Genomic DNA, 27,176 nt, shown 5'->3' on the forward strand with positions numbered 1-27,176 from the left:
CTTTCCCAGTGCTTGGAAAGGGGAAAGCCTGTACCAGAGGCTCCCGCACAGGAGAACTCTGAGCAAACAAAGCCTGTGGGACCAGGTGAGTGCTAGCTCACCCCAGAGACCTGCATAAATAATGCCAGCTACAGGCTGAGAGCAGCAGGCAGGCAAGCCACAGTTGCAGATACCAGTCTCAGAACTGTCTCCAGACGCTTTTTTTTTTTTCTCCCTACCTTTGATGAGAGAACAACCGAATTACACCTGCAAGCTGAAAAACTTACTGAAACTGTATTGCATTTGAACTGGGGACACTTGGTGGGGCTTTTTGTGTGTGTGTGTGTGTGTGTGTGTGTGTGTGTGTGTGTGTGTGTGTGTAGTTTTGTTCTACTTTATGCTTCCCCTTCAATGAGACAACAACATCTGAGGCACCAACTCCAGGACTGGAGATTGAGACAGACACCCAAATTATTAAGAGTGAAACTGCATTGCATATAAACTTGGAAGTTTTTTGGTTTTTTTTTTTTTTAAATTTTCTATTTTACATTTTATTTTAATTCATTTTTATATATAGATATTACTTTCATTTACTTATTTTTTATTTTTTTATCTTTGATTTTCAATCCTCTCTCTGTCTCTCTAATGTCTGTTCAGCTTACTGTCGATTAGTACACTAACACTCCCTGTTTATACCTTTGAAACTCTCTTGTCTGATACCTTGTTCTGCTTTCTCCCTCTTGTCTGTATATTTGTTTTCCCCTTTTCTTTAACTTCTTGCTTTCCATCTCAGCTCACTCTTCCATTCTAAATATTACCATTGTTATTATTACAAGCTAGAAAATACTTAATTGCACACAGTACAGGGACAGTAACAACACCAAGGACAATGATGGGAAGACAGAAAAAACAGGGAAACCAGTTCCCCACAGCAAAAAATTAGTACAGGAACCAGAGGGGAATGAAGAGAACAGAAACTCAGATCCAGACTCCAACAAAATGAAGATAAACTATGCCAAAGGACCCAATGAAGCCCACAAGAATAATTTAAAAGAAGACATACTACAAGTACTCAATGAGAATTTTATAGAGATGATACTGGATTGGGTCAACCACAATGTACAGGAGACACTCAAGAAATTCCAAGACAATAAAAATAGAGAATTTGAAAAAGCAAAAGAAGAAATAAAGGAAACCATAGAAGCACTGTATAAACACCAAAGTGAAAGAGAGAACACAATGAATAAATGGATAAATGAACTCAGGACAAAAATAGACAACAATAAAGAAGAAAACTGCCAGGATATGGAAAACCTCAGAAAAAAGAACGAAACAGAACTGCAAAACAAAACGGAAGGCCAATCCAGCAGAATAGAACAAACAGAAGACAGAATCTCAGAACTTGAAGATGAAATGGTAATTAAAGGAAAAACAGAAGAACTATTAATTAAACAACTCAAGACCTGTGAAAAGAAAATGCAAGAACTCACTGACTCCATCAAAAGACCAAACTTGAGAATCATGGGCATCGAAGAAGGAGAAGAGGTGCAAGCGAAGGGAATGCGTAATATATTCAACAAAATAATAACGGAAAATTTCCCAAATCTAGAGAAAGATATTCCCATACAGATACAAGAGGCCTCCAGAACACCAAACAGACCAGATCAAAATAGAACTACTCCACGACATATCATCATTAAAACAACAAGTTCAGAAACTAAGGAAAGAATATTGAAGGCTGTAAGAGAGAAAAAACAAGTAACATACAAAGGTAAACCCATCAAAATCACAGCAGACTTCTCAACAGAAACATTAAAAGCAAAAAGAGCATGGAGTGAGATCTTCCGGGCACTGAATGAAAATAACTTCAACCCAAAGATACTCTACCCAGCAAAACTATCATTCAAAATAGATGGAGCAATAAAAGTCTTCCATGATAAGCAGAAACTAAAACAATATGTGACCACAAAGCCACCATTACAAAAGATTCTGCAAGGGATCCTGCACACAGAAAGTGACACCCAACTTAACCATGAAAAGGCAGGCAGCACCAAACCACAGGAAAAGAAAAAGCAAGACAGTAGAGAGTAACCTCAAGTTAGGTACACACAATCAAACCTTCAAACAACTAAGACAACTAAATGACAGGAATCACCACATACCTATCAGTACTAACGCTTAATGTTAACGGACTTAATTCACCCATCAAAAGACACCGCTTGACAAAATGGATTAAAAAAGAAGATCCAACAATTTGTTGCTTACAGGAGACTCATCTCACCGACAGAAATAAGCATATGCTTAGGATGAAAGGCTGGAAGAAGATTACCAAGCCAATGGCCCCCAAAACCAAGCAGGAGTAGCAATACTTATCTCTGACAAAGTAGACTTCAAACCTACATTGATCAAACGAGATAAAGAAGGACATTCCATACTAATAAAAGGGGAAATAGACCAAAAGGAAATAATAATCATCAATCTGTACGCACCCAATGTCAACGCACCCAATTTCATCAAACATACCCTGAAAGACCTAAAAGCATATATAAATGCCAACACAGTGGTTGTGGGAGACTTTAACACCCCATTATCATCAATAGATAGGTCATCCAAACAAAAACTCAATAAAGAAATCCAAGATCTAAAATATGCAATAGATCAAGTGGACCTAGTAAATGTCTACAGAACATTTCATCCAACCTCTACACAATATACATTCTTCTCAGCAGCCCATGGAACCTTCTCCAAAATAGATCATATCCTAGGGCACAAAGCAAGCCTCAGCAAATATAAGAAAATAGAAATAATACCGTGCATACTATCTGACCACAATGCAGTAAAAGTAGAACTCAACAACAAAAGTAAAGACAAAAAACATGCAAACAGCTGGAAACTAAATAACTCATTACTTAATGAAGAATGGATCATCGATGCAATAAAAGAGGAAATTAAAAAGTTCCTGGAAGTCAATGAAAATGAAAACACAACCTACTGGAACCTATGGGACACAGCTAAGGCAGTCTTGAGAGGAAAGTTTATAGCCATGAGTGCATATATTAAAAAGATTGAAAGATCCCAAATCAATGACCTAATGATACATCTCAAACTCCTAGAAAAACAAGAACAAGCAAATCCCAAAACAAATAGGAGAGAAATAATAAAAATAAGAGCTGAAATAGAAACCAAAAAAAACCATACAAAGAATTAATGAAACAAAAAGTTGGTTCTTTGAAAAAATAAACAAGATCGATAGACCCCTGGCAAACCTGACTAAAATGAGGAGAGAAAAAACCCAAATTAGTAGAATTAGGAATACAAAAGGGGAGATAACAACAAACACCATGGAAGTCCAGGAAATCATCAGAGACTACTTTGAGAACCTATATTCAAATAAATTTGAAAATCTAAAAGAAATGGACAGATTTCTAGATACATATGATCATCCAAAACTGAACCAAGAGGAAATTAATCACCTGAATAGACCTATAACACAAAATGAAATTGAAGCAGCAATCAAGAGTCTCCCCAAAAAGAAAAGTCCAGGACCTGATGGATTCTCTGCTGAATTCTATCAGACCTTTAAAGAAGAACTGATACCAACCCTCCTTAAACTGTTCCACAAAATAGAAAGGGAAGGAAAACTGCCAAACACATTTTATGAAGCCAGTATTACACTTATCCCAAAACCAGGCAAAGACACCTCCAAAAAGGAGAACTATAGGCCAATCTCCTTAATGAACATTGATGCAAAAATCCTCAACAAAATAATGGCAAACCGAATTCAGCAACACATCAAAAAGATTATTCACCACGACCAAGTAGGCTTCATCCCAGGGATGCAGGGGTGGTTCAACATATGAAAATCAATAAATGTAATAAACCACATTAACAGAAGCAAAGACAAAAACCACTTGATCATCTCAATAGATGCAGAAAAAGCCTTTGATAAGATCCAACATCATTTCATGATAAAAGCTCTAAGAAAACTAGGAATAGAAGGAAAGTACCTCAACATTATAAAAGCTATATCTGACAAACCTACAGCCAGCGTTATACTTAACGGAGAAAAATTAAAACCATTCCCTCTAAAATCAGGAACCAGACAAGGATGCCCACTATCTCCACTCCTATTCAACATAGTACTGGAATTCCTAGCCAGAGCAATTAGGCAAGAAGAAGGAATAAAAGGAATACAAATAGGTAAAGAAACTGTCAAAATATCCCTATTTGCAGACGACATGATCCTATACCTTAAAGACCCAAAAAAACTCTACTCAGAAGCTTCTAGACATCATCAATAGCTATAGCAAGGTAGCAGGATATAAAATCAACATAGAAAAATCATTAGCATTTCTATACACTAACAATGAGCAAACTGAAAAAGAATGTATGAAAACAATTCCATTTACAATAGCCTCAAAAAAAATCAAATACCTAGGTGTAAACCTAACAAAAGATGTGAAAGACCTCTACAAGGAAAACTATACACTTCTGAAGAAAGAGATTGAGGAAGACTATAGAAAGTGGAGAGATCTCCCATGCTCATGGATTGGTAGAATCAACATAGTAAAAATGTCGATACTCCCAAAAGTAATCTACATGTTTAATGAAATTCCCATCAAAATTCCAATGACATTCATTAAAGAGATTGAAAAATCTACTGTTAAATTTATATGGAAACACAAGAGGCCACGAATAGCCAAGGCAATACTCAGTCAAAAGAACAATGCAGGAGGTATCACAATACCTGACTTCAAACTATATTACAAAGCAATAACAATAAAAACAGCATGGTACTGGCACAAAAACAGACATGAAGACCAGTGGAACAGAATAGAGGATCCAGATATGAAGCCACACAACTATAAGCAACTTATCTTTGACAAAGGAGCTAAAAATATACGATGGAGAAATAGCAGCCTCTTCAACAAAAACTGCTGGGAAAACTGGTTAGCAGTCTGCAAAAAACTGAAACTAGATCCATGTATATCACCCTATACCAAGATTAACTCAAAATGGATCAAGGATCTTAATATCAGACCCCAAACTCTTAAGTTGATACAAGAAAGAGTAGGAAATACTCTGGAGTTAGTAGGTATAGGTAAGAACTTTCTCAATGAAACCCCAGCAGCACAGCAACTAAGACATAGCATAGATAAATGGGACCTCATAAAGCTAAAAAGCTTCTGTTCACCAAAAGAAATGGTCTCTAAACTGAAGAGAACACCCACAGAGTGGGAGAAAATATTTGCCAGCTACACATCAGACAAAGGGCTGATAACCAGAATATATAGGGAACTTAAAAAACTAAATTCTCCCAAAACTAATGAACCAATAAAGAAATGGGCATGTGAACTAAACAGAACTTTCTCAAAAGAAGAAATTCAAATGGCCAGAAAACACATGAAAAAATGCTCACCATCTCTAGCAATAAAGGAAATGCAAATTAAAACCACACTAAGATTCCACCTCACCCCTGTTAGAATAGCCATCATCGGCAACACCACCAACAACAGGTGTTGGCGAGGATGCGGGGAAAAAGGAACCCTCTTACACTGTTGGTGGGAATGTAGACTAGTACAACCACTCTGGAAAAAAATTTGGAGGCTACTTAAAAAGCTGGACATTGATCTACCATTTGATCCAGCAATACCACTCTTGGGGATATACCCAAAAGACTGTTACTCCAGAGGCACCTGCACATCCATGTTTATTGCGGCACTATTCACAATAGCCAAGTTATGGAAACAGCCAAGATGCCTCAGCACTGACGAATGGATTAGGAAAATGTGGTATCTATACACAATGGAATTTTATGCAGCCATGAAGAAGAATGAAATGTTGTCATTCGCTGGTAAATGGATGGAATTGGAGAACATCATTCTGAGTGAGGTTAGCCTGGCTCAAAAAACCAAAAATCGTATGTTCTCCCTCATATATGGACATTAGATCAAGGGCAAACACAACAAGGGGATTGGACTATGAGCACATGATAAAAGCGAGAGCACACAAGGGAGGGGTGAGGATAGGTAAGACACCTAAAAAACTAGCTAGCATTTGTTGCCCTTAACGCAGAGAATCTAAAGCAGAGACCTTAAAGCAACTGAGGCCAATAGGAAAAGGGGAACAGGTACTAGAGAAAAGGTTAGATCAAAAACAATTAACCTAGAAGGTAACACCCACGCGCAGGAAATCAATGTGAGTCAATGCCCTGTATAGCTATCCTTATCTCAACCAGCAAAAACCCTTGTTCCTTCCTATTATGGCTTATACTCTCTCTACAACAAAATTAGAGATAAGGGCAAAATAGTTTCTGCTGGGTATTGGGTTGGGGAGAGGGAGGGGGCGGAGTGGGTGGGTAGGGAGGGGGTGGGGGCAGGGGGGAGAAATGAACCAAGCCTTGTATGCACATATGAATAATAAAAGAAAAATGAAAAAAAAAAAAAAAAGAAAAACAAAACCAAAACCCCAAAAAAACTTAGGTATAAACTTAACCAAGGAGATGAAGGACCTATATAACAAAGAGTATAAAACCTTGAAGGAAGACACCAGAAGATAGAAAGACTTCCCATATTCAGGGGTAGCAGAATTAATATTGTGAAAATAGCTACACTACTGAAAGCAATCTACAGATTCAATGCAATTTCCATCAAAATCTCAATGTCATTCTTTGCAGATAGAAAAGTGAATCCTAAAATTAATTTGGAAGTTAAAAAAACCCCTAGATATCATAAGCAGTCCTGAGCAAAAGAAATAAGCCTGAAGGTATAACAATACCAGACTTCAAATTATATTGCAGACCCATGGTAACATAACCAGCATGGTACTGGTACAAAAACAGACACAAATACCAATGGAACAGAAGAAAGGACCCATAAATAAAATGACACAACTATATCCATCTGATCTTTACAAAAGAATCAAAGACATACACTGGAGAAAAGATAGCCCCTTCAACAAATGGTGCTGTCTACATACAGAAGACTTGAAAGTAGAACCCTATCTCTTACTTTGTACAAAATCAAGCCAGATGGATCAAAGATCTTAATTTGAAATATGAAACTTTGAAACTACTATTGGAAAACAGGGGAAACTCTGGAAGATTCAAGCATAGTAATTATCTTCTAAATAGGACTCCAATTGCCTAGGAAATAACAATAAGAATTGGCAAATGGGACTGCATCAAGTTAAATTTTCTGCATATCAAAGGAAAGAATTACCAGAATCAGGAGACAACCTACAGAATGGCTTACCAGCTCTTCAACAGATAAGGTATTAAGATTCAGAATATACAAAGAACTCAAAAAACTAAAAAGCAGAAGAACAAATATTTCAATTAATAAATGGGCAAATGAGTAGACAGTTCTCAGAACAAATGCAAATGGCTAATACATTATTAATATTCAACATCCTTAATCATATAGGAAATGCAAATGAAAAATACACCAAGATTCCATCTTACCTCAATCAGACTGGCCATCAGCAAGAACGCAAACAACAGCAAAAACAGACGAGGACGTGGGGAAAAAGGGACCCTCATACACTGTTGGTGGGAATATAAACTAGTGCAACCACAATGGAGGTTCCTCAAAAAACTAAAAATAACCTTACTTTATAACCCTGGCATACCACACTGGCATATGATTTACACTCTTGGGAGTTTATATCCATGTATGTGAGGTACCTGGGTATCCATGTTCATTGCAACACTTTTCACAATAGTGAAACTGTGGAATTAGTCATGGTGCCCAACAATCAATGAATGGACAAACAAAATATGATATATAACATATTTTAGTAATATTAATATATTACTATTACTCAGCCATAAAAAATGAAATTATATCATGTGTAAGAAAATGCATGGAACTGGAGATCATTAGGCTGAGTGAGATAAGCCAAGCTCAAAAGGCCAAATATCACATGTTCTCACTCCTTTGTGGAACCTAGGCCTAAAATGATGATGATGATGATGAAGATAATGGGGCATGAATGTATATGAGGGAGTGTTGGGAGGGAGAATCAGTGGGAAAGGAGGGAAAAAGAAAGATACTGAGGGGTGAAGAGGATGAAAGCATGCTGTGTGTATATATATGTGAGGACAGCACAATGAAACCCACCAAACACTGTTTGATACAGAGGGGAAGAAGGAGAGGGAAAATGGGAATATAATGGATGGGGTGAACTTGATCAAGGTACACTGTACACATGTATGAAATTATCACAGTGAAATACTCTCATATTACTAATGTATGATTAAAAAATTGTGGCCAGGCCTGGTGGTTCTTGCCTTTAATCACAGTTACTCTGGAGGTGGAGATCAGGAGGATCATGGTTTGAGGCCATCCCAGGCAAAAAGTTTGCATGAACTTATCTCATCCAGTGGCTGGTTGGTGTGCTCCTGTCATCCCAGCTATGTGGGAGGTATAAATAGGAGGATCAAGGTCGCCAACTGGAGGTGGGTGGAATGTGAGACCCTATTAGAAAAATAACTACAGCAAAGAGGGCTAGAGACATGGCTCAAGTGGTAGAGTGCCTGCCTAACAAGCCCAAGGCCCTGAGTTCAAACACTAGTATCACAAAAAAAATGTTGTATACATATATGTGCAATTTTTACTGAAAAAAAACTAAAGAAACAGTAAACATACTTATTTAAAACAAACTTAATGAATACAAATAGATGTATTCTTTGACCTGTACATAAATACTTTCAATCTGTTCCATCTTTATAAAAAAGTTTGGGGAGTTTTGGAAATGCTGGCTTTGGATGATATTTAGTAAGCATTTTATTGAAATTCTGTGGATTAGTACTTGTCTTAACATTTTAAATGGCATAAAGCTAATACATGTGCTCTGGTGAGGTGTGTTTAACCTGACAACACAGAGCACTTGCCAACTCGCAATGGAGAGTTGTTATTTTTCTTCATTCATTGCCAAGGAAGGAAAAGGGAGGTAGAAGAAAATGCAAATCCTCTCAATCTTTTGCTTTCTAGGTGTTCAAAACATGTTAAATTCTCTCTGAGATTAAAAATATCTATTAGACAATGATCTCATTTTCCTGACATTTGCATTTTTAAGGTCAGGAGGGTGGTGTGACCTGTTGCTCTGAGCAGAAGTGCGTGATGATTACAGAGGGCTGCTCGGTTACTGTTCTGATGATCCTTCTACAAACTGACCACTGCAGACAACTTTAGAGATGAGTTTTCAAACCTTCTCCTTTTTCTTTAGAACTGAGGTTTGAACTCAGGGCCTCTTCCTTGCTAGGCAAGTGCTTTACCACTTGAGCCATGCCCACATCCCTTTTTGATTTGTGTTTCAGGTAGGGTCTTCATTTTGTCTGGGTCCAGCATCAGACCATGATGCTTCTACCTATACCTCCTGAATAGCTGGGATTATAGATGTGACCATCATGCCCAACTTGTTATTTGAGATAGGGACTTGTTAACTTTTTGCTGGACTGGTCTTGAACTATGATCCTCCTATTTTTGTCTCCCAAGTAGCTGAAATTTCAATTGTGAATCAGTGCTTCTTTGATTAAAATGCTAATCATAATATATATCTGTGTTAATGCAATTCTCTACAACAGGACCCAAGTTGACATTCCCTCCCTATGTCAATTCCTGGTCTTAAACTAAATGCATGACTAGTACCTCCTACTCTCTGGAAAAGTGGGGAAAAGAAAGCAGAAATACTTACTTTCCCACCTAATTCTGAGGTTACCTCCTGTGGGTCAAGATCTGGGGCCACAGGATTGAAAGTCTTGTAGCTATGAATACACCACATCCCAACACTTAAGAAGTGACACCTGGAGGAATGGAGAACTGTTGGGTTTGGAGACCTAAGGCAGATGTGTAAGTATGCCATTCCCCATGGAGAGCATATGGTTCCTGTATCCTGAGAAGGAGTTGTCAGTCTGCATTCCTGCACCCTAAAGAGGAGATACAGGATCTGATAGATCTGTCACAGGGCTGATGAGCAAAATGCTCTCAAGATTGTTTCCCCTCCCCCAATAATGGGCAAACAGACCAGTTCATCTAAGAAAGCCTGCAAATCTACGGCCAATGAAAAGAGCCCACCTACCCCTTACCCAAACCCAGAGTTAAAGCATCTATAAAAGCACCAGCCTTCACCTGAGCAGTGAGCTACTGGTTTCTGGCTCTGCTGCATTGTTCTAGCTGTGGCCTTTCCATCCTCTCTAATAAATCCTACTTCATATACTGGCTTTGGTTTATAAGTCAATTAGCTGCCCCACCAGCAACATTTCAAACCAGCACATAACAGAGCTATGGAATTGGTCAGATGCCACACTGACCACCTATCCTGTGCCTTTCTCTTTTTGGTTTTCCTCTGGACACCTTTCTCTATTCTTCCATTGTTGGGTACGTATTTCCTGACCTCTCTTCTTCTAATACGGGGTTCTTCCAATCCCCCAACTACTGAATGTCTGTTACCACCAATGATGAACACACCGTTTAGGGCATTCCATTAAGCAAACACATCATTTTCTCTTCTTTTCTTTTTCTTTTGGCAAGGCAGGCACTCTACCACCTGAGCCACATTTCCAGTCTCCATTTTCTCTTTTTTTTACCAGATGAATTGCTGAATTATTAACTGATTTTTCGCCTGTTCTAGTCCTAGTTTTGCATCTTTTCTGTTGACATAATATGTAAAGTTCCTTCTTTTAAAATTTTTGTCCTTGTTACTCAGGGCCTCACACTTGCTAGGCAGGTGCTCTACCACTTGAGCCATGCTCCAAACCCTGACCACCCCCGCCCCCTGTTTTTTATCTGCTATTTTGAACTCATTCAAGACATATTGTAAGAATTGATTTTATGTGTTAATTTGGCTAGGCCACAGCACGCACATATTTGAATCAGTGTTATTCTGGATGTTTCAGTAAAGGTAGTTTTAGGATGAGATTAAAATTTAAACCAGTAGACTGGAAGAGTCAAGGTGGTGGATAGCTGACAGACCCTGGAAACTTGATCTGCACCCTGGAGTCCTTGAAAGCAAGGATTGGGTAATACTGCTTCTTTTTTTGCCAGCCAAGACACTACCAACACTGGGGTGGCACGTATTTTTGACTGACCCTTAAACTAACTTTTTAAAGAGAATAACAGCCAGACACAGGGATAGGCAGCTACAGCCAAAGTGCCTGTCTGTTTGCTGGCTGGGAACAGCCAGCTACAGCAGGGTCAGATTGACCAGGTTGAACTACTGCTTTTTTCCTTTTTTTCTTCACCTGGGTTGGTAAAGCCAAAACACAACACAAAGAACAGCAGGGACCTGCAAGCATCTGGGAGTACCTGGACCTGCCATAACATGTGTGGACACAGAACCTCCAACTGCCACACACCTGAGCAGATCTCTGTCTTAGTGTGTCTGCAACCTTGCAACACAGAGAACCACAGAAAGAAAGCTGCTGCAAGCATCTGGGAAGACCAGGACCACCAAATGCAAGGGGACACAAAACCTCTGTTGCCACCTGTGCTTCCCTGGAGCTGACCCATTCCCAATCAAGCGAATTTGCTACTCTGCCAGTAAGTGCAACACGCTGTTTGTGAAGGAATCTCATATTCTAGCACAACTGGAGAGCGGATTGTATTCCCTCTGGACAAAACTGGTGGCCACAAAAGACCAAAAATCGTATGTTCTCCCTCATATGTGGACATTAGATCAAGGGCAAACACAACAAGGGGATTGGACTATGAGCACATGATAAAAGCGAGAGCACACAAGGTAGGGGTGAGGATAGGTAAGACACCTAAAAAATTAGCTAGCATTTGTTGCCCTTAACGCAGAGAAACTAAAGCAGATACCTTAAAAGCAACTGAGGCCAATAGGAAAAGGGGAACAGGAACTAGAGAAAAGGTTGGATCAAAAAGAATTATCCTAGAAGGTAACACCCACGCACAGGAAATCAATGTGAGTCAATGCCCTGTATAGCTATCCTTATCTCAACCAGCAAAACCCCTTGTTCCTTCCTATTATTGCTTATACTCTCTCTACAACAAAATTAGAAATAAGGGCAAAATAGTTTCTGCTGGGTATTGGGGGGGGGGAGAGGGAGGGGGTGGAGTGGGTGGTAAGGGAGGGGGTGGGGGCAGGGGGGAGAAATGAGCCAAGCCTTGTATGCACATATGAATAATAAAAGAAAAAGGAAAAAAAAAAGAAAAAAAAAAAACTGGTGGCCAAATACATGGAGGGAATCTTTCCCCTCCGTCTGAGGGGAGAGGAGCAGAACACAGAGCTGAAAAAGCCCATGTGGGGATGGGGCTACTCAGCAGCCCTGTGGAGAAATCCAGGCTTTGCACTGCCTTGGAGAAATCAGGAGCAAGCTGAAACAAAAAGTCTTACCAAAAGAAAAGCTCATCTCTAACTCATGGGCTTGCCCTGTGAGTGGAAGGGACTGGCAACTGCCCACTTGCCAAACCCTCATGGGACCACTTCTTAGAACCCACCTTCTCCAGAGGTCCCACCCCACTAAAGGAAGCCTGGACTCAAATACCCAGAGCTGAGCCCCATCCCCCTCCACCAAAGCTGTCCCGATAGGCAAGAGCAACACTCATGGCCACACAACCCAACATACCAACCTTAAGAAGGGGCAGTCTTGGCCAAATCCCCTACAAAAAAATAAAAATGCCACCACTTCAACCAGAATTCAGAGGAGAGTCCAGAACATTCATTGAACTGATTCTATCTATCTATGTCCTTTTTATTTTTATTTTACTTTACTTTTATTCTAGTTTAATTTATTTTTTTATATTTTGTACATATATTTTTTTTCATTTTTCTTTTATTATTCATATGTGCATACAAGGCTTGGTTCATTTCTCTCCCCTGCCCCCACCCCCTCCCTTACCACCCACTCCGCCCCCTCCCTCTCCACCCCCAATACCCAACAGAAACTATTTTGCCCTTATCTCTAATTTTGTTGTAGAGAGAGTATAAGCAATAATAGGAAGGAACAAGGGGTTTTGCTGGTTGAGATAAGGATAGCTATACAGGGCATTGACTCACATTGATTTCCTGTGCGTGGGTGTTACCTTCTAGGTTAATTCTTTTTGATCCAACCTTTTCTCTAGTACCTGTTCCCCTTTTCCTATTGGCCTCAGTTGCTTTAAGGTATCTGCTTTAGTTTCTCTGCGTTAAGGGCAACAAATGCTAGCTAGTTTTTTAGGTGTCTTACCTATCCTCACCCCTCCCTTGTGTGCTCTCGCTTTTATCATGTGCTCATAGTCCAATCCCCTTGTTGTGTTTGCCCTTGATCTAATGTCCACATATGAGGGAGAACATACGATTTTTGGTTTTTTGAGCCAGGCTAACCTCACTCGGAATGATGTTCTCCAATTCCATCCATTTACCAGCGAATGATAACATTTCGTTCTTCTTCATGGCTGCATAAAATTCCATTGTGTATAGATACCACATTTTCTTAATCCATTCGTCAGTGCTGGGGCATCTTGGCTGTTTCCATAACTTGGCTATTGTGAATAGTGCTGCAATAAACATGGATGTGCAGGTGCCTCTGGAGTAACAGTCTTTTGGGTATATCCCCAAGAATGGTATTGCTGGATCAAATGGTAGATCGATGTCCAGCTTTTTAAGTAGCCTCCAATTTGTACATATTTTTAATTTTAACTTTTATTTTCTTCCATCTTACTGTCACATAACTCTCTTCTGCATTCTGTCCTGACACTAACTTGCTCAGCCCTCTATTGCCCACTTTCCTTTCTCTACCTCAATTTTTTCTTTCTCATCTCTTTCCATCTTCTCCCCCTTCCATTCTCTTCCCAAACAACTGTTTTTCCCCCCCCCAATCTCCGTGGATTATAGATAATGTCACCAAGGAGCTCACTACATTTTGTGTAAATAACTAGTCTGTCTTTGAATCAGTGAATTTGTTATTGCTAATTTATACCACCTAGGCAGAGAAGAGAAATAGCACATCAACTTACCTAATGACTGAGCCAGTCGTTGCACAGTTACTGAGTCAAAGGGAGATAACAGGTGATTAAAATCCCTCAACTTGCCACTCAGTGCCAGGAGCTTGCCACCGCACACCTAAGTGAGTCCCAGGCTCCAGGCTTTGCTACGCTGGTGGTGCCAGGAGGCTTCTCTCCCCACAGAGCATGGAAGCCCAGCACTCATCACTGTCCCTGACAGAAAGAGAACCTTCACTCCACCATCAAAGAGTAAGAATGCCAGATTCCGCACTGAGGGGAGGAAAGCTATAACCTGCTCCTCTTCAGGAGTCACCAGAAGCCCTGGTCCCCCAAGGTGCACAGAAGCCCAGTGCTTCACACACCCCTCCCTGCAGGACAGTCACATCTCTCCTGTCCATGCAGTCCTTCACTGAGCAGCAATCTTCTACTCTGTTGGCGCCAGGAGGTCTTCCCCCCACAGTGCACAGGGACCCAGTGCTCCCTACTGTGACTGAAGGACAGGTCCTGAGCTCCCACCAAAGAGTGGGAACTCCAGCCCCCTTGCTGAGGGGAGAAGAGAGTTAATTGACACCACAACAAGATCCTGCCAGCAGTCTTCTCCTTCTCTGAGGAACACTTCTGGAACTTCAGGAGGAAACAAAACAAAACAAAACTCAAACAACTACTGGGTCACAAGAGATTAAAAGCCTAACCAAAAACAACTTCAGATGTGTAAATCTCAATGCAGAATGAAACAGCAAGACAGCCATGCTTCATCCAAAGCCAATTCCTATATAGTGCATCTACATAGAGGATTGAAACACCTACATAGGGAAGAGCTATCAAATAATGAATTCCAAAAACAATAGTAAAAATGATTAACGACCTCAAAGTAGAAACACAAAAGTTAGTAGCTGACCTCAAAGAGGATGTGAATAAACAATTAAATGAGCTCAAAGAGAATACAAACAGATGAATGAAATTAAGAAGACTATCCAGGATATGAAAGAGGAAATCAATAAAGATATGGAAACCCTGAAAAATAATCTGAAATAAGCAACTCAATATCCCAAATACGTATTGCAATTGAAAGCTTAGTGAACAGAGTGGAGCAAGTTAAAAATAGAGTATCAGGAACAGAAGGCAAAGTAGAGGAATTAGACCAAACAGTAAAAGATCATGAAAGAATGCTAAGAAAATGGAACATGCAAGATATCTGGGACACCATGAAAAGACCAAACCTAGAATCAAGGGTGTAGAAGAAAGATAGGAGATAAAAACTGAAGGAATTGACAACGTATTCAATAGAATAATATCAGAAAAATTCCCTAGCCTTGAGAAAGAGAGAGTCACCCAGATGCAGGAAGCTTACAGAGCACCAAACCATCAGGACCAAAAAAGAAATACCCCAAGACACATCATAATCAAGACACTTAGCACACAGAACAAAGAAAGAATTCTGAAAGCTGAAAAAGAGAAAAGAGAAGTCACATATAAAGGCAAACTCATTAGAATAACAGCAGATTTCTCAATTCACTCTAAATGCAACAAGGTCATAGAAGGACATAATTCAGTCACTGAAAGAGCAACTGTCAATCTAGGCTTGTCTACCCAGCAAAACTAACTATCTTAATTGAAGGAGAAATTAAAACCTTCCAAAACAAGGAAAAACTAAAGGAATTTGCACCACCAAGGCAGCACTACAGAGACACCTAAAGGACTTTTACACATAGAAGAAGAAACTAGAGTGAGATAGGAAGACTCAAGAAAGAATAAACCCTTTTGAGCAAGCAGATCAGTAAACAAGGAATAGATAAAACTGAACAATAAAAATGGCTGGAAACCACAGGCACCTCTCAATATTAACACTGAATGTAAATGGTTTCAATGCCCCAGACAAAAGAGATAGAATAGCATATTGGATTAAAAAACAGGACCCAACCATACATTGCTTACAAGAGACTCATCTCACTGAAAAAAATAAACACTGGCTTAGAGTCAAAAGGTGAAAAAAGTTTTCCAAGCAAATGGACCCCATAAGCAAGCAGGAGTAGCTCTACTCATATTGGACAAAGTAGACTTCAGACTAAAAACCAGTAGACTTCGAGTGTAACAATATTTTCCAAATGCGAATGGGCCTCAACTAATCAGTTGAAGGTCTTAATAGAGAAAGGACTGATCTTCCCAGAGGAAAAGAGAATTCTTTTTTTTTTTTTTCATTTTTCTTTTATTATTCATATGTGCATACAAGGCTTGGTTCATTTCTCTCCCCTGCCCCCACCCCCTCCCTTACCACCCACTCCACCCCCTCCCGCTCCCCCCCTCAATACCCAGCAGAAACTATTTTGCCCTTATCTCTAATTTTGTTGTAGAGAGAGGATAAGCAATAATAGGAAGGAACAAGGGGTTTTGCTGGTTGAGATAAGGATAGCTATACAGGGCATTGACTCACATTGATTTCCTGTGCGTGGGTGTTACCTTCTAGGTTAATTCTTTTTGATCTAACCTTTTCTCTAGTACCTGTTCCCCTTTTCCTATTGGCCTCAGTTGCTTTAAGGTATCTGCTTTAGTTTCTCTGTGTTAAGGGCAACAAATGCTAGCTAGTTTTTTAGGTGTCTTACCTATCCTCACCCCTCCCTTGTGTGCTCTCGCTTTTATCATGTGCTCATAGTCCAATCCCCTTGTTGTGTTTGCCCTTGATCTAATGTCCACATATGAGGGAGAACATACGATTTTTGGTTTTTTGAGCCAGGCTAACCTCACTCGGAATGATGTTCTCCAATTCCATCCATTTACCAGCGAATGATAACATTTCGTTCTTCTTCATGGCTGCATAAAATTCCATTGTGTATAGATACCACATTTTCTTAATCCATTTGTCAGTGCTGGGGCATCTTGGCTGGGAAAAGAGAATTCTGACAGTAGGTGGCACCAAGTGCAGCTGATCCATGCATCTCCAGTCTGTCATCTAACATGCAGATTTTAGACTTGTCAGCTCTCACAATTGTGTGAGCCATGAAACAACTCTTAAATATTTTTTTGTCTCTCTCTTGAGAGTGAGACAATGTGGTGTTCGTTGTGTTCCATTAGTTAGATTATCAGCTCTGGGTTGGGAAGAAATTTGGTGTCTCATATACAACATAGATCACCATATATGTTTGACATCACCATTCTTTTCCATCTGAAGTGGTCCATGGTATTTTTTTAAAGATAAATATTTTGTATCTCTTCTTTCCTCTCCTCTGCTTCCACTGTCATCCATGCCTCCAAGGCTTCACACCCGATGCAAGATAAAAATCTCCTACTATCCTGGTTTTCACCCACCATGCTGTGGCCGGACAGCATTATTTCCTAGCCTTCATTTCATCATCTCTCTTTATTTCCTGAACACCCAGAAACTCCCTTTTGTGAGCTTGAAGGATGTGTTTGATATGTCTTCTTCCCTACTTATTCCTCTGCATTCTTCCCTGAGATGCACTCCACCCTTTGTGTCTTTGCTTATGAGACTTGTTCTACTTGGAGGGTTGCCACCCACTTCAGCAAAGTTCTTTCCCCACTTTTGGCCCCCTTAAAATTCTGCGAATGATTTCTTTGATACCTCTGCTCCTTCCTGATTTTCCTCTCCTTGATTGTAAGATAGTTATAGACATATGTTTAGCCCATATAAAGTTCTTTGTGTTGTTTTTACATTTTATTTATGAATCTTCCATTGTTCACTATTATATGTTGGTCTTGAGTAAAGTCAGTCAGTAGAAAGTGCACCTTGTCCACTGTGAACCTAACTTTCCCTTTCAGAGTCCTTCTCTGTGCTTGGTGGACAACTATGCTGAGCCTCTGGCATTGTTGCAATGAAGAATTCTTCAACATGAAATTTTAATTCACTCCTCCATCTAGGTCTTGGAAAGATCAGAGATGTATGTGACAGAGTGTTGTAATCCTATCGATGGGACTGTGCCTCTGATAGCTGCCCCAGCAGGATACCAGATTTCCTGGCTCAAACAACATGAATGCATCTCTCATAACTCTGGAGGCCAGGAAGATCATGGCACTGGCAAATGAGTGTCTAGTGAAGGTGCCTTTCCTGATTTGCTGATGGCTGATGAGAGAGAGAGAGAGAGAGAGAGAGAGAGAGAGAGAGAGAATCTCTGCCCTAATGACTCAATTACCTCCCTAATGCCCCACTACCAATTAGGAATTTAAGCTTCAAAATAAGTTTTGGCAGGATGCAAACATTCAGTCCATAGCAACAGCAGTGTATTTCCTCCAATATTTCTCCAATGCAATGTCTTAATCTTTCTTCCTCACGTTTTATAATAACCTTTTCCCCTGAAAACATTGTACATGTAACAATCAAATAATAGATTCTGAAGCTAAAATTTATGTTAAAATTGCCTTAAAGGCTTAATCTTGAAATGCATTTAAGTGTTTATTCATGCAGAGTCGTTCTCATCATTAGAGCCGTTGACCATTGATAGATGATCCAGGGGATAGAGCTCAACAAGTGTATTCTAATTGTTTCAGTGCCGCTGAGTGTGAAAGGAAACAAAACAGAGACTGCTTCCAGAGATTACGTGATAGGACTGTAGAGCTTGGGATATGGCACACACCTCTTGCCTAGCTGAGGGAGATGCTGGCAGTACTGGTTTTCTGACACTCGTGAGGCACTGGCATTCTGTTAGCATTGGTAAGATATCAATACAACTCCTGTGGTGTGTTAACACCTACTCCAAAATGTGATAGATTGCAGATGCTAAACCAAAAGTGAAAAATATAACAGACACCCAAAACTGAAATGAAAAAACAACCCAAAACTACCAAATTGTAGAACAGAGTCACTCAGGAAATGAGGAGCAAGCAGCCCTACCAGCTCTACAGAGTTAAAGTAATATTGGTGATTGTGTCCTAAGAAAGGTTATAAAGAGAACCCCAAGACTCCAGGAGTCTTTCTGTTTATCAATTTCATATCCAGTATTTAGTGACCTCTGTTTTTCTCTTCTTTGTTAAATAATGGCTAGATCAATCACAACCATCACTCATAATGGGTATTTATCAATCTTTTTCTTTTTGTAAATGTGAACTTACAACATAGGAAATGACAAAAAAATGGAACCGATAAAGGTGACCATGTCAAGTAGCTGAGAACCAGTAAAGGCTGGCATTTCCTATAACGTGCTTACCAGGCACATGGCAGACTATAAAGAGGTAACTACGGGAAGACAGTATTTGGACATCCACAGTGCATAGCCAAAACCAGTTCATGGGAGAAACTGCTGATATACACGCTACATGTTCCACTGATGTCCTGTGACAGACTTTGCATGTTCATCACGCCAGCCTGAGCATGGCATTTCAGGGAGACACTATTAATTAAGGGAATTCAGTAAGACCTGTTTTCCTCTGTGGTCTACTGCTACTGAAGAGTTTTCTTGGACCTGTGGCTTACAGAATCTCTGGAATCTCAGCTGTGATAGACCAGTCCCTCAATCTACATGGGAGCAGAAGATAACTCCCCTGAGGAAGAAAGAAGGAGAAATGTGACATCAAGATGAGATGAAGCTACCAAGAGTTCCTGAAAACTGCTTGGTACACTGTATCATTTGAGTGTGTATGTGTTTGTGTGGAGGACTGTCAGTGTGCCAGGAAGAAAAAAAATGCAGTTTCTTTCTACAACTGCCTCTAACTGCTTTTTTCCCCTGCAGAAGTGGAAGGATTTACCTTAGAAACATTTGGCTTTTCAGAAAAATGTTAGAAAGAGATTAAAACAGAGCTCTACTCTATATGGAAATCAGACCTTACCTCAGGGAGGGAGAGGGACCATAGTGGGAAAAGGAGAGATTAGAGGGAGTCATCGCTTAACAGCATGGGGCACAGGGAATGACCATGGAAGTACTGACCATTGGAAAGTCTCCATGGACGGTATAACTACAAGTGAAGACAGAGATACTATCTAACTTGAGGTTGCTGTTGGGTGAACCTGCACTACAATTTGACTTCCTCCCTTCCTCATCACCTGGAACTGAACTAGAGTCCACCCTCCCCATGGAAATGTCTTCTATACAAGAATGATGAAGGACAATTGTGGAAATCTAGACCATTAACCTTCACAATGAGGAAAGTGGGAGAAAAGAGAACAGATTTAGGCAGGAATACAGAGTAGGTTAGAACAAGAATTTTCTTGGGAAATGACAAAATTTTGAGCAGGCCATTAAATTTTCCAAACTGAAATCTTGAAGAACAGTACAATTTCACTATTTAACTAGGTTAAATCTAGAAGTACCAAATTTGAGAGATGGAAGAACTTCAATTTACCTTTCATCTTTCCCGAGACATTGTGAAGTTTGTATCTGGGGAATCTTGTGTATGTCAAGCATGCACTGTACCACTGAGTTACATCCTGCCCCAGTACAAATTTTGTAATATACTCATGTTAGGAAAACCTTATTCATTAAGAATTAAAAAAAACCAAAAAACAAAAAATACTGATCACAGTAGCTTGAAGTTCAACTGAGTTTTTCTTATAAGTCTTACTATTATCCTTTTATGCTAAAGTGGAGAATTTAAATCACATCTTTGCCAGGCCTCCCTGATTGATATGTAAATTTTTTGGCTAGGAAAATGGCTTTTGCAAATTTCTTTCACTTCATGCCTACATTTACATTAATCAGTGTGGTAGTTGTTTTATCTTATGAGGTAGAGATGATTAAAGTTCTTCAGCACTCTCATTTTGACAAAAGTATTTACCAATAAGGAACACTGCCCAACACTTGAGCACATTTTAGGAGCCTCAGGGGACAAACATAGGGAGGGGCACCTCCTCCAGGTGTTCACTGCCAGTGACTGATAACACTGATTGGCCCAGTGAGGACAGCAGTGACTAAGAGTTATGAAACCATAATCATGTGCCAGACACTGTGCTAAGTACAGGAGTTAAAAAAAAAAAAAAGGAATAAGAACATATCCTTTTGCTTTAGGAATTCAGTCTGAGAGAGATCTCAGCAATAATTTCAATATCGTATGGCAAATGTTTAATGGAGGTATGTATGACTTTTTTTCCCCATTGAGCCAGGGAACAGATGGTATTTTCGAATCTTTTTCAGGGAGAAACTGGGAAAGGCATCACAGAGAAGGTGGCAGGTTACCTGGAACTTAAAGCATGGGTTGGAGGTCATTAGGCTATAAGAATGGAAAGGCATTATGTGAAGAAGGAAAAATGATTTGGGTAAAGTATGAAAATGGATGACATCTTTTGGCAATGGTGAGTGGTGTGACTAGAAGACTGTTTCAGTGCCATCGATTTGCCTCTGAGCTTCTTAGTAATCAGATTAAGATGGAAATAGATTACTTTCATCAACTCTAATTTTCATGGAGGAAAAATGATATTCATTCATTCATTCCTTTAACTCATTCAACATATATTAATTTCCTATTTTGTGTATGTCAAACATCTGGCAGACATTGATGATACAGCAATGAATAGAAATGGACCATGAATCTTGACTTCATGGAACATTCATTTAACTTAGCCTATCTGACTCTTTCTGATCAAGTCAAAAGGCTGAGATGAGATGAAGAAAAGTTAGAAATGTGCAGATTTTAACATATTACCTAGATCGGAAATAAAAGACAAAACATTTTCCAATAGTAGAATAGCTCTGCCTAAAATGTGCTTCTTCACTTAAAATACTGCAAGTTATTAAGAGACCTGATTACATTTTAAATAGAATGTTTCATAAGTAAAAAAGTCTGTATTTTGAAAGGTAGAATACTAAGGGGCTTCTTTTGGTAGATCAGAGGACCATTCTTATGAAACGTATTGCTGGCTATAGCCACCAAAACCAGACCAATCCAAACTACACAAAGTTTCTATCCCAATGATTTGATACTATATTTGAATAAATTGGATGCATATTGTGTGGCAGACAGACTATTGAGTTTCTTCTATAGGTTTTTAACTCTCATTTTTATGAAATACAAGTGATCTTAACAGATAACAGGCTATGTAAGAAAGTATGTCTTGGGATCAACTGCTCTAAAAATATTAATAATAGAATACCTCACAATTCTATACAACATAACAACTCACTTGGCTTTTTAGAGGTGTATTTGCAGGTACTTTATCTCACAGAATTAACTGCTAAATTAAACTGCTTAAGCTAAAAGATTTCTATGAGTGCTTCACTGAAATTTTAATGGCTGGGTGGGCGTTTGGTGACACTAACCTTAAGAAATTTTCATACTAAAATTATCTTAGCAATATCATGGTGCAGAACTCTGGAGCCCTATGTTTCATTTTATTTGTGCATAGGAGAGATCCAGATTTGTTTTAGGGAAGAAAGCCTTGGTCTTGTCCAAAGCACTCTTCTTTTTGTTCTTTTCCATGAATGAATGGAATGTCTTTTTTTTTTTAAATTAGGAATATTTCCTAGTTATAGTTTACATTTTCATTAAGTTATGTCATTTTTACTTCCACCTGGGTTGATTATGAACTTACATGAATTGGCTTTTCATTGGCAAAATAGAATATTTTGCCACATCAGCAAATATAACTTTTTGCTCAATACTAATCAAAAGCTCAGCTATAATATCCAATTTTTACTTATATAGCATTGACTGAAAGTTATGCAACACATCCATTTCGTTAAGTATTCTAAAATCAATACTTGAATTAGGCAGACTGTCAGAACCTAATCCTTTAGAACTGTTGTAACGAAGTGGACTCTGGTGTTCATTGTGTACCTCCTGTGAAGGCCTTAAAGGAAACACTTGACACTGGTTTTCCACACTATGGAGGTTGATGCAACAAGACTTGATTCACCATAATCCCTTCTGTCCTGATGAGGACCCAAAGGAGAAACCTTTCTCCTAGTCAATTTCCATGCTGTAAGTATGCAGATCTAAATTACATTATGATTGTGTTTTCCTTCTTGCATAGCCTGTTCAGAAGCTCAGAGCCAAACTGATGAGTCACCTAAAGCAAATGTAGAACTTTACAATGTTCATTTTTAATACAACTTTCTCTACAGAATGATCTGATTTCTTAAAAAATTACTGAGGTGAACTCATACAAGGTAAAATCAACCATTTAAAGTTAGTGATTCAGTGGCATTTACTATAGTTACAAACTTATGAAGCCACCACTGTTATCTAGTTCTTTCCATTCCACCAAGAGTCATCTTAGTTTTGTCTGTCTTCCATTTTTCTTTTGATTCTTTAAAATAAAACTATTAAATGCATACCTCCCTGTAAATTGCTACTTAAAAAAAAAGAAGTAGGGTTTTAATAAACATATTTAAAAATCTAAAACATGCCTAAACACAGGAGTCACAGAATATAGGAAGAACCAAAGAGGCATTTTCTGGAAGCCAAATGGAGAAGGAATTTCAAGAAGGGAGTGGTCAAATAAGCCACATGGCAGAAATGTCAAATAAAGCAAAGATGGAAATGAGGCTGCTAATTGACCAGATAGGAGGTCACCTGTGAATTTTGTGAGCATTGGTCTGCCTCTGTAACATGTGGTTAGACATAAAACCTTGTTGTATCTGGAGGTGAAATAGTAGAGACTCAGAAAGCTAGACTATTTTGTTTGAGGGGAAAATAAGTTTGAGGGTGTTTTTGTTTAAAAAGATAGGGCTACTTAGGCCAAATATGGTACAATAGGTTGAAAAAACTTGACTGATGGCCTTGGTTCTGTGATCTTCTCAGGTCAACCAGTTTTTACTTATACAGCATTGACTGAAAATTACACAACACATCCATTCCTCTAATTATTCTAAAATCAAGTCACTTCACTTCTCTAGCCTTGTTTTTCTCATCTGTGAAGCATGGTGACTTAACAATCTCATTTCTGAAATTCCTTCCAGCTTTAGTGTCCTATGGTGCATTACTGATGGAAGGAATATATGAATAAAATGAGACAATAAAGCAATTTTGAAAATACAGTAATACTTGTGTCACGAATACACTATTATTTTTATTAGTCTACCTAAAATACTTGTTTTATAGTAATATTTTATGATCTCATAATGAAAGGAAACAATCCAGTAAGCATTTAATATCTGTCATTTCACCTAAAGGTCTGTTTCATTATGTTCAACCAACTTCTAAATGATTTAAAAGTCAACTTTGGTTGATTATAAATGGCCTGATAATCTTTGATAATTCTCCATGAAGATACATGATCTATGTTTTCTCCCTTCAATCTAGGTGGCTTCCATGGCTACTTAGCTATCAGAATGGAAGGAAGTGATGCTCTTTCTGGGCCCTTAAGAGGCTGGGATACTGACTCTTTCAAACTTGCTACAATGTTGTGAGGAAGCCCAGGCAGCTCTGTTGAAAGGTCTGCACAGAGCAGACACGGAACCACCAGTCAATGCTCTGATTGTTTATTTGCCAGCCATGTGAATGAATCATCTTGAAAATGGGTCTTCAATATGAGTTGAGATATTCCACCTGGCACGCATAGAGCAGAGAAGAGCTGTCCTTAATGATCACAGACCAAATTTCAGACTTATAGGAAAGTAAGTAGCTATTTTAAGCCATTGCCTTTAGGAACTGGGTGTCATGCAGCAATCAACTGTGTCATGAAGTTAACATTTATTTGCTGGTAATCATGCAAACCAAATCCAATTTGTACAGGAGGTTCTGCAATCATGATATATATATATATATATATATATATATATATATATATATATGTATTCTTGAAAAGCATTGTATTCTGTAAAATTTCCTACCTATTTTATACAGAGTTTATGAGGAAAATAGGGTTAAGGAAGGATTTTGCAAGGAATTTCCTGACCAAAACAGTAATAATCCTATTAAAATACCAGCCAAAACAAATCTCCAGTGACATTCACATTTAAAATCACATTGTGTCCTTATCAGCCTTGCACCCTGGGACTTGTGTCCCTAAAAGCACTGTTATTTGTAGTTTCACCAGAGACCTCTATAAAGCCTCTAAATCAGCTTACTTTTTGCACTAAAAAATGTTCTTCTGCAGGATTTTTACCCCACTCCACAGGGTCCTCATACATTGTTGTTTCTTTAACTGTGAAAAAGTTTGATCCTATTGCTTCAAAATTTAATTTCACTGGAAATTCAAATATGAATCAAGAGGATTTCAGTGTTTACTGGCTTTCTTATTTGCAATTAGCACTAGAGAAGATGAATTTGATCAAAGTACATTATATGCATGTATGGAACTTTCACAATGAAACACTTTTGTATAATTAATACACCCTAATTAAAAAAAACAAAACAAAACCAAACCACATGAGCTAGGTGTGATGGTGCACATCTATAATACCAGTGCTCAGGAGGCTGAGGCAGGAGGATCATGAGTTTGATGCCAGCCTGGGCTACATAGAGAGATCCTGTCTCAAAACCTAAATAATACAACAAGCATAACACAACACAACAAAATAAACAAACACAATAAATACATGGAGGTGGGCAACAATTGGTGTCAGCTTCCCTCACTAGATCCATCAGGAAAAGGCTGTTGGTTCTCTCTGGGGGAAACTAGAGTTGAGGAAAGGATGATGTGGGTGTCCTGCTTCTCAGAAGGGGCTTGTTTAGTGGATGCTCTTCCCCTGGAAATGCTGCTAACAGCAGAACTTTCCTGGGTGGAAGATAAATTCATTGTGGGTCTTTGAGATAGTAAATAGATGGATTCACCAAAGAGAATGTTGTCATCTAACATTGACTCTGTGGGAAGAGACTCACCAGGTAGGCCAGGTCCTTCTCTGTCCACTGTCTCAAGCCTGGGTTCACTAAGAGAAAGTCCTGAACTCAAAGCAGCATCCTGAAGAATGGATTAGAAAGACAGATGTTGGGAAGGGACATTTCTCTGTACATGACAAGGGCTATACTTCATAGTTTTAATATTTAAGTTAAAAAAATTATTTTGCAGTTGTCATGAATTTACTATGAAGTAGACTCTGATTTAAAAGTGTGCCCTGAAATGATAACATGTACTGACTCAGTAATCTATTACATGATCTATTCCTTCATGGCCAACTGATTTGCCTGACTAAAAATGGAAATACTTTGAATTGTGCCAATCATGTTTCAGTTTCCAAATTCTTTCATTCATGAGGGAATAGAGCTTAGTCAACATTTCTATTTATGAAAACTCTAGTGACAACTTTTGGCACAAATTAAGTGAACATAGCTGTAAATTAAATGCAAAAGTTACTACTGAATTTATTTATCTTTACTTTCTAAGACATTAATTTGCATTTGCCATCTCCCATAAATAAATATGTAGGTAAGATCTTAAGAATTAAAAATAAATTTACAAGTTATGCTTATATTTATACTTATTTCTGAAAGGTAAAATTAAACAATATGCTGTGCTTTGATTATTCCTTTTTAGTTCATAAAAATGTGTTTATTAAAAATGGAGCACAATTCTGACTCTAATCTAACTAAATTCAAGAAAAGTGAACTTTAGGATATTTGAAATGCATTTGTGAGACATTTTATTAATATAGTTACTGGAAGTGGGTTATTCAAATATAGCCTGTAAAAACAGAAAAAAATTAGAATTCGCATTGCAAAGGGAATTTTCTTCTATTTAGTCCTTAAGCTGATTTTTTTGTCAGAGTTTTTGAGGCTTTGTTCCAAGTTGAACAAGAGAAGGTCAACAAACTCACTTACCTTTTTTTTTTTTTTTTTTTTTCATTTTTCTTTTATTTTTCATATGTGCATACAAGGCTTGGCTCATTTCTCCCCCCTGCCCCCACCCCCTCCCTTACCACCCACTCCACCCCCTCCCTCTTCCCCCCCCAACCAATACCCAGCAGAAACTATTAATTGCCCTTATTTCTAATTTTGTTGTAGAGAGAGTATAAGCAGTAATAGGAAGGAACAAGGGTTTTTGCTGGTTGAGATAAGGATAGCTATATAGGGCATTGACTCACATTGATTTCCTGTGCGTGGGTGTTACCTTCTAGGTTAATTCTTTTTGATCTAACCTTTTCTCTAGTACCTGTTCCCCTTTTCCTATTGGCCTCAGTTGCTTTAAGGTATCTGCTTTAGTTTCTCTGCGTTAAGGGCAACAAATGCTAGCTAGTTTTTTAGGTGTCTTACCTATCCTCACCCCTCCCTTGTGACTCACTTACCTTTGTGATGTCAGCAGGAGACTTAGGCAGCTCTGACTGGGTGTCAAGTTCAGAGGTTGGTGATGACCCAATTTCTGTGGGTGAAAAATTACAAGGTTGGAGTGTTTCTGTTTTCTTTTATGATTGGGGTAATAAAATAGCCAAGAAG

The 27,176-nt window shown here is 38.7% G+C and overlaps 1 protein-coding gene across 1 annotated transcript in view; it reads right to left on the minus strand.

Annotated features, from left to right (window-relative positions):
* LOC109686457 (interphotoreceptor matrix proteoglycan 1-like) overlaps positions 1-27,176 on the minus strand; it is a 107,088-nt gene that overhangs the window by 78,277 nt on the left and 1,635 nt on the right. The window contains exons 2-3 of the mRNA XM_074068359.1: positions 27,029-27,102; positions 25,629-25,707 (exon numbers count right to left, since the gene is read on the minus strand). Coding sequence (XP_073924460.1) covers positions 25,629-25,707; positions 27,029-27,102 — 153 coding nt within the window. The remainder of the gene's footprint in view (positions 1-25,628; positions 25,708-27,028; positions 27,103-27,176) is intronic.

Source organism: Castor canadensis, chromosome 1, assembly GCF_047511655.1.
Source record: "Castor canadensis chromosome 1, mCasCan1.hap1v2, whole genome shotgun sequence".
NCBI lineage: Eukaryota > Metazoa > Chordata > Mammalia > Rodentia > Castoridae > Castor > Castor canadensis.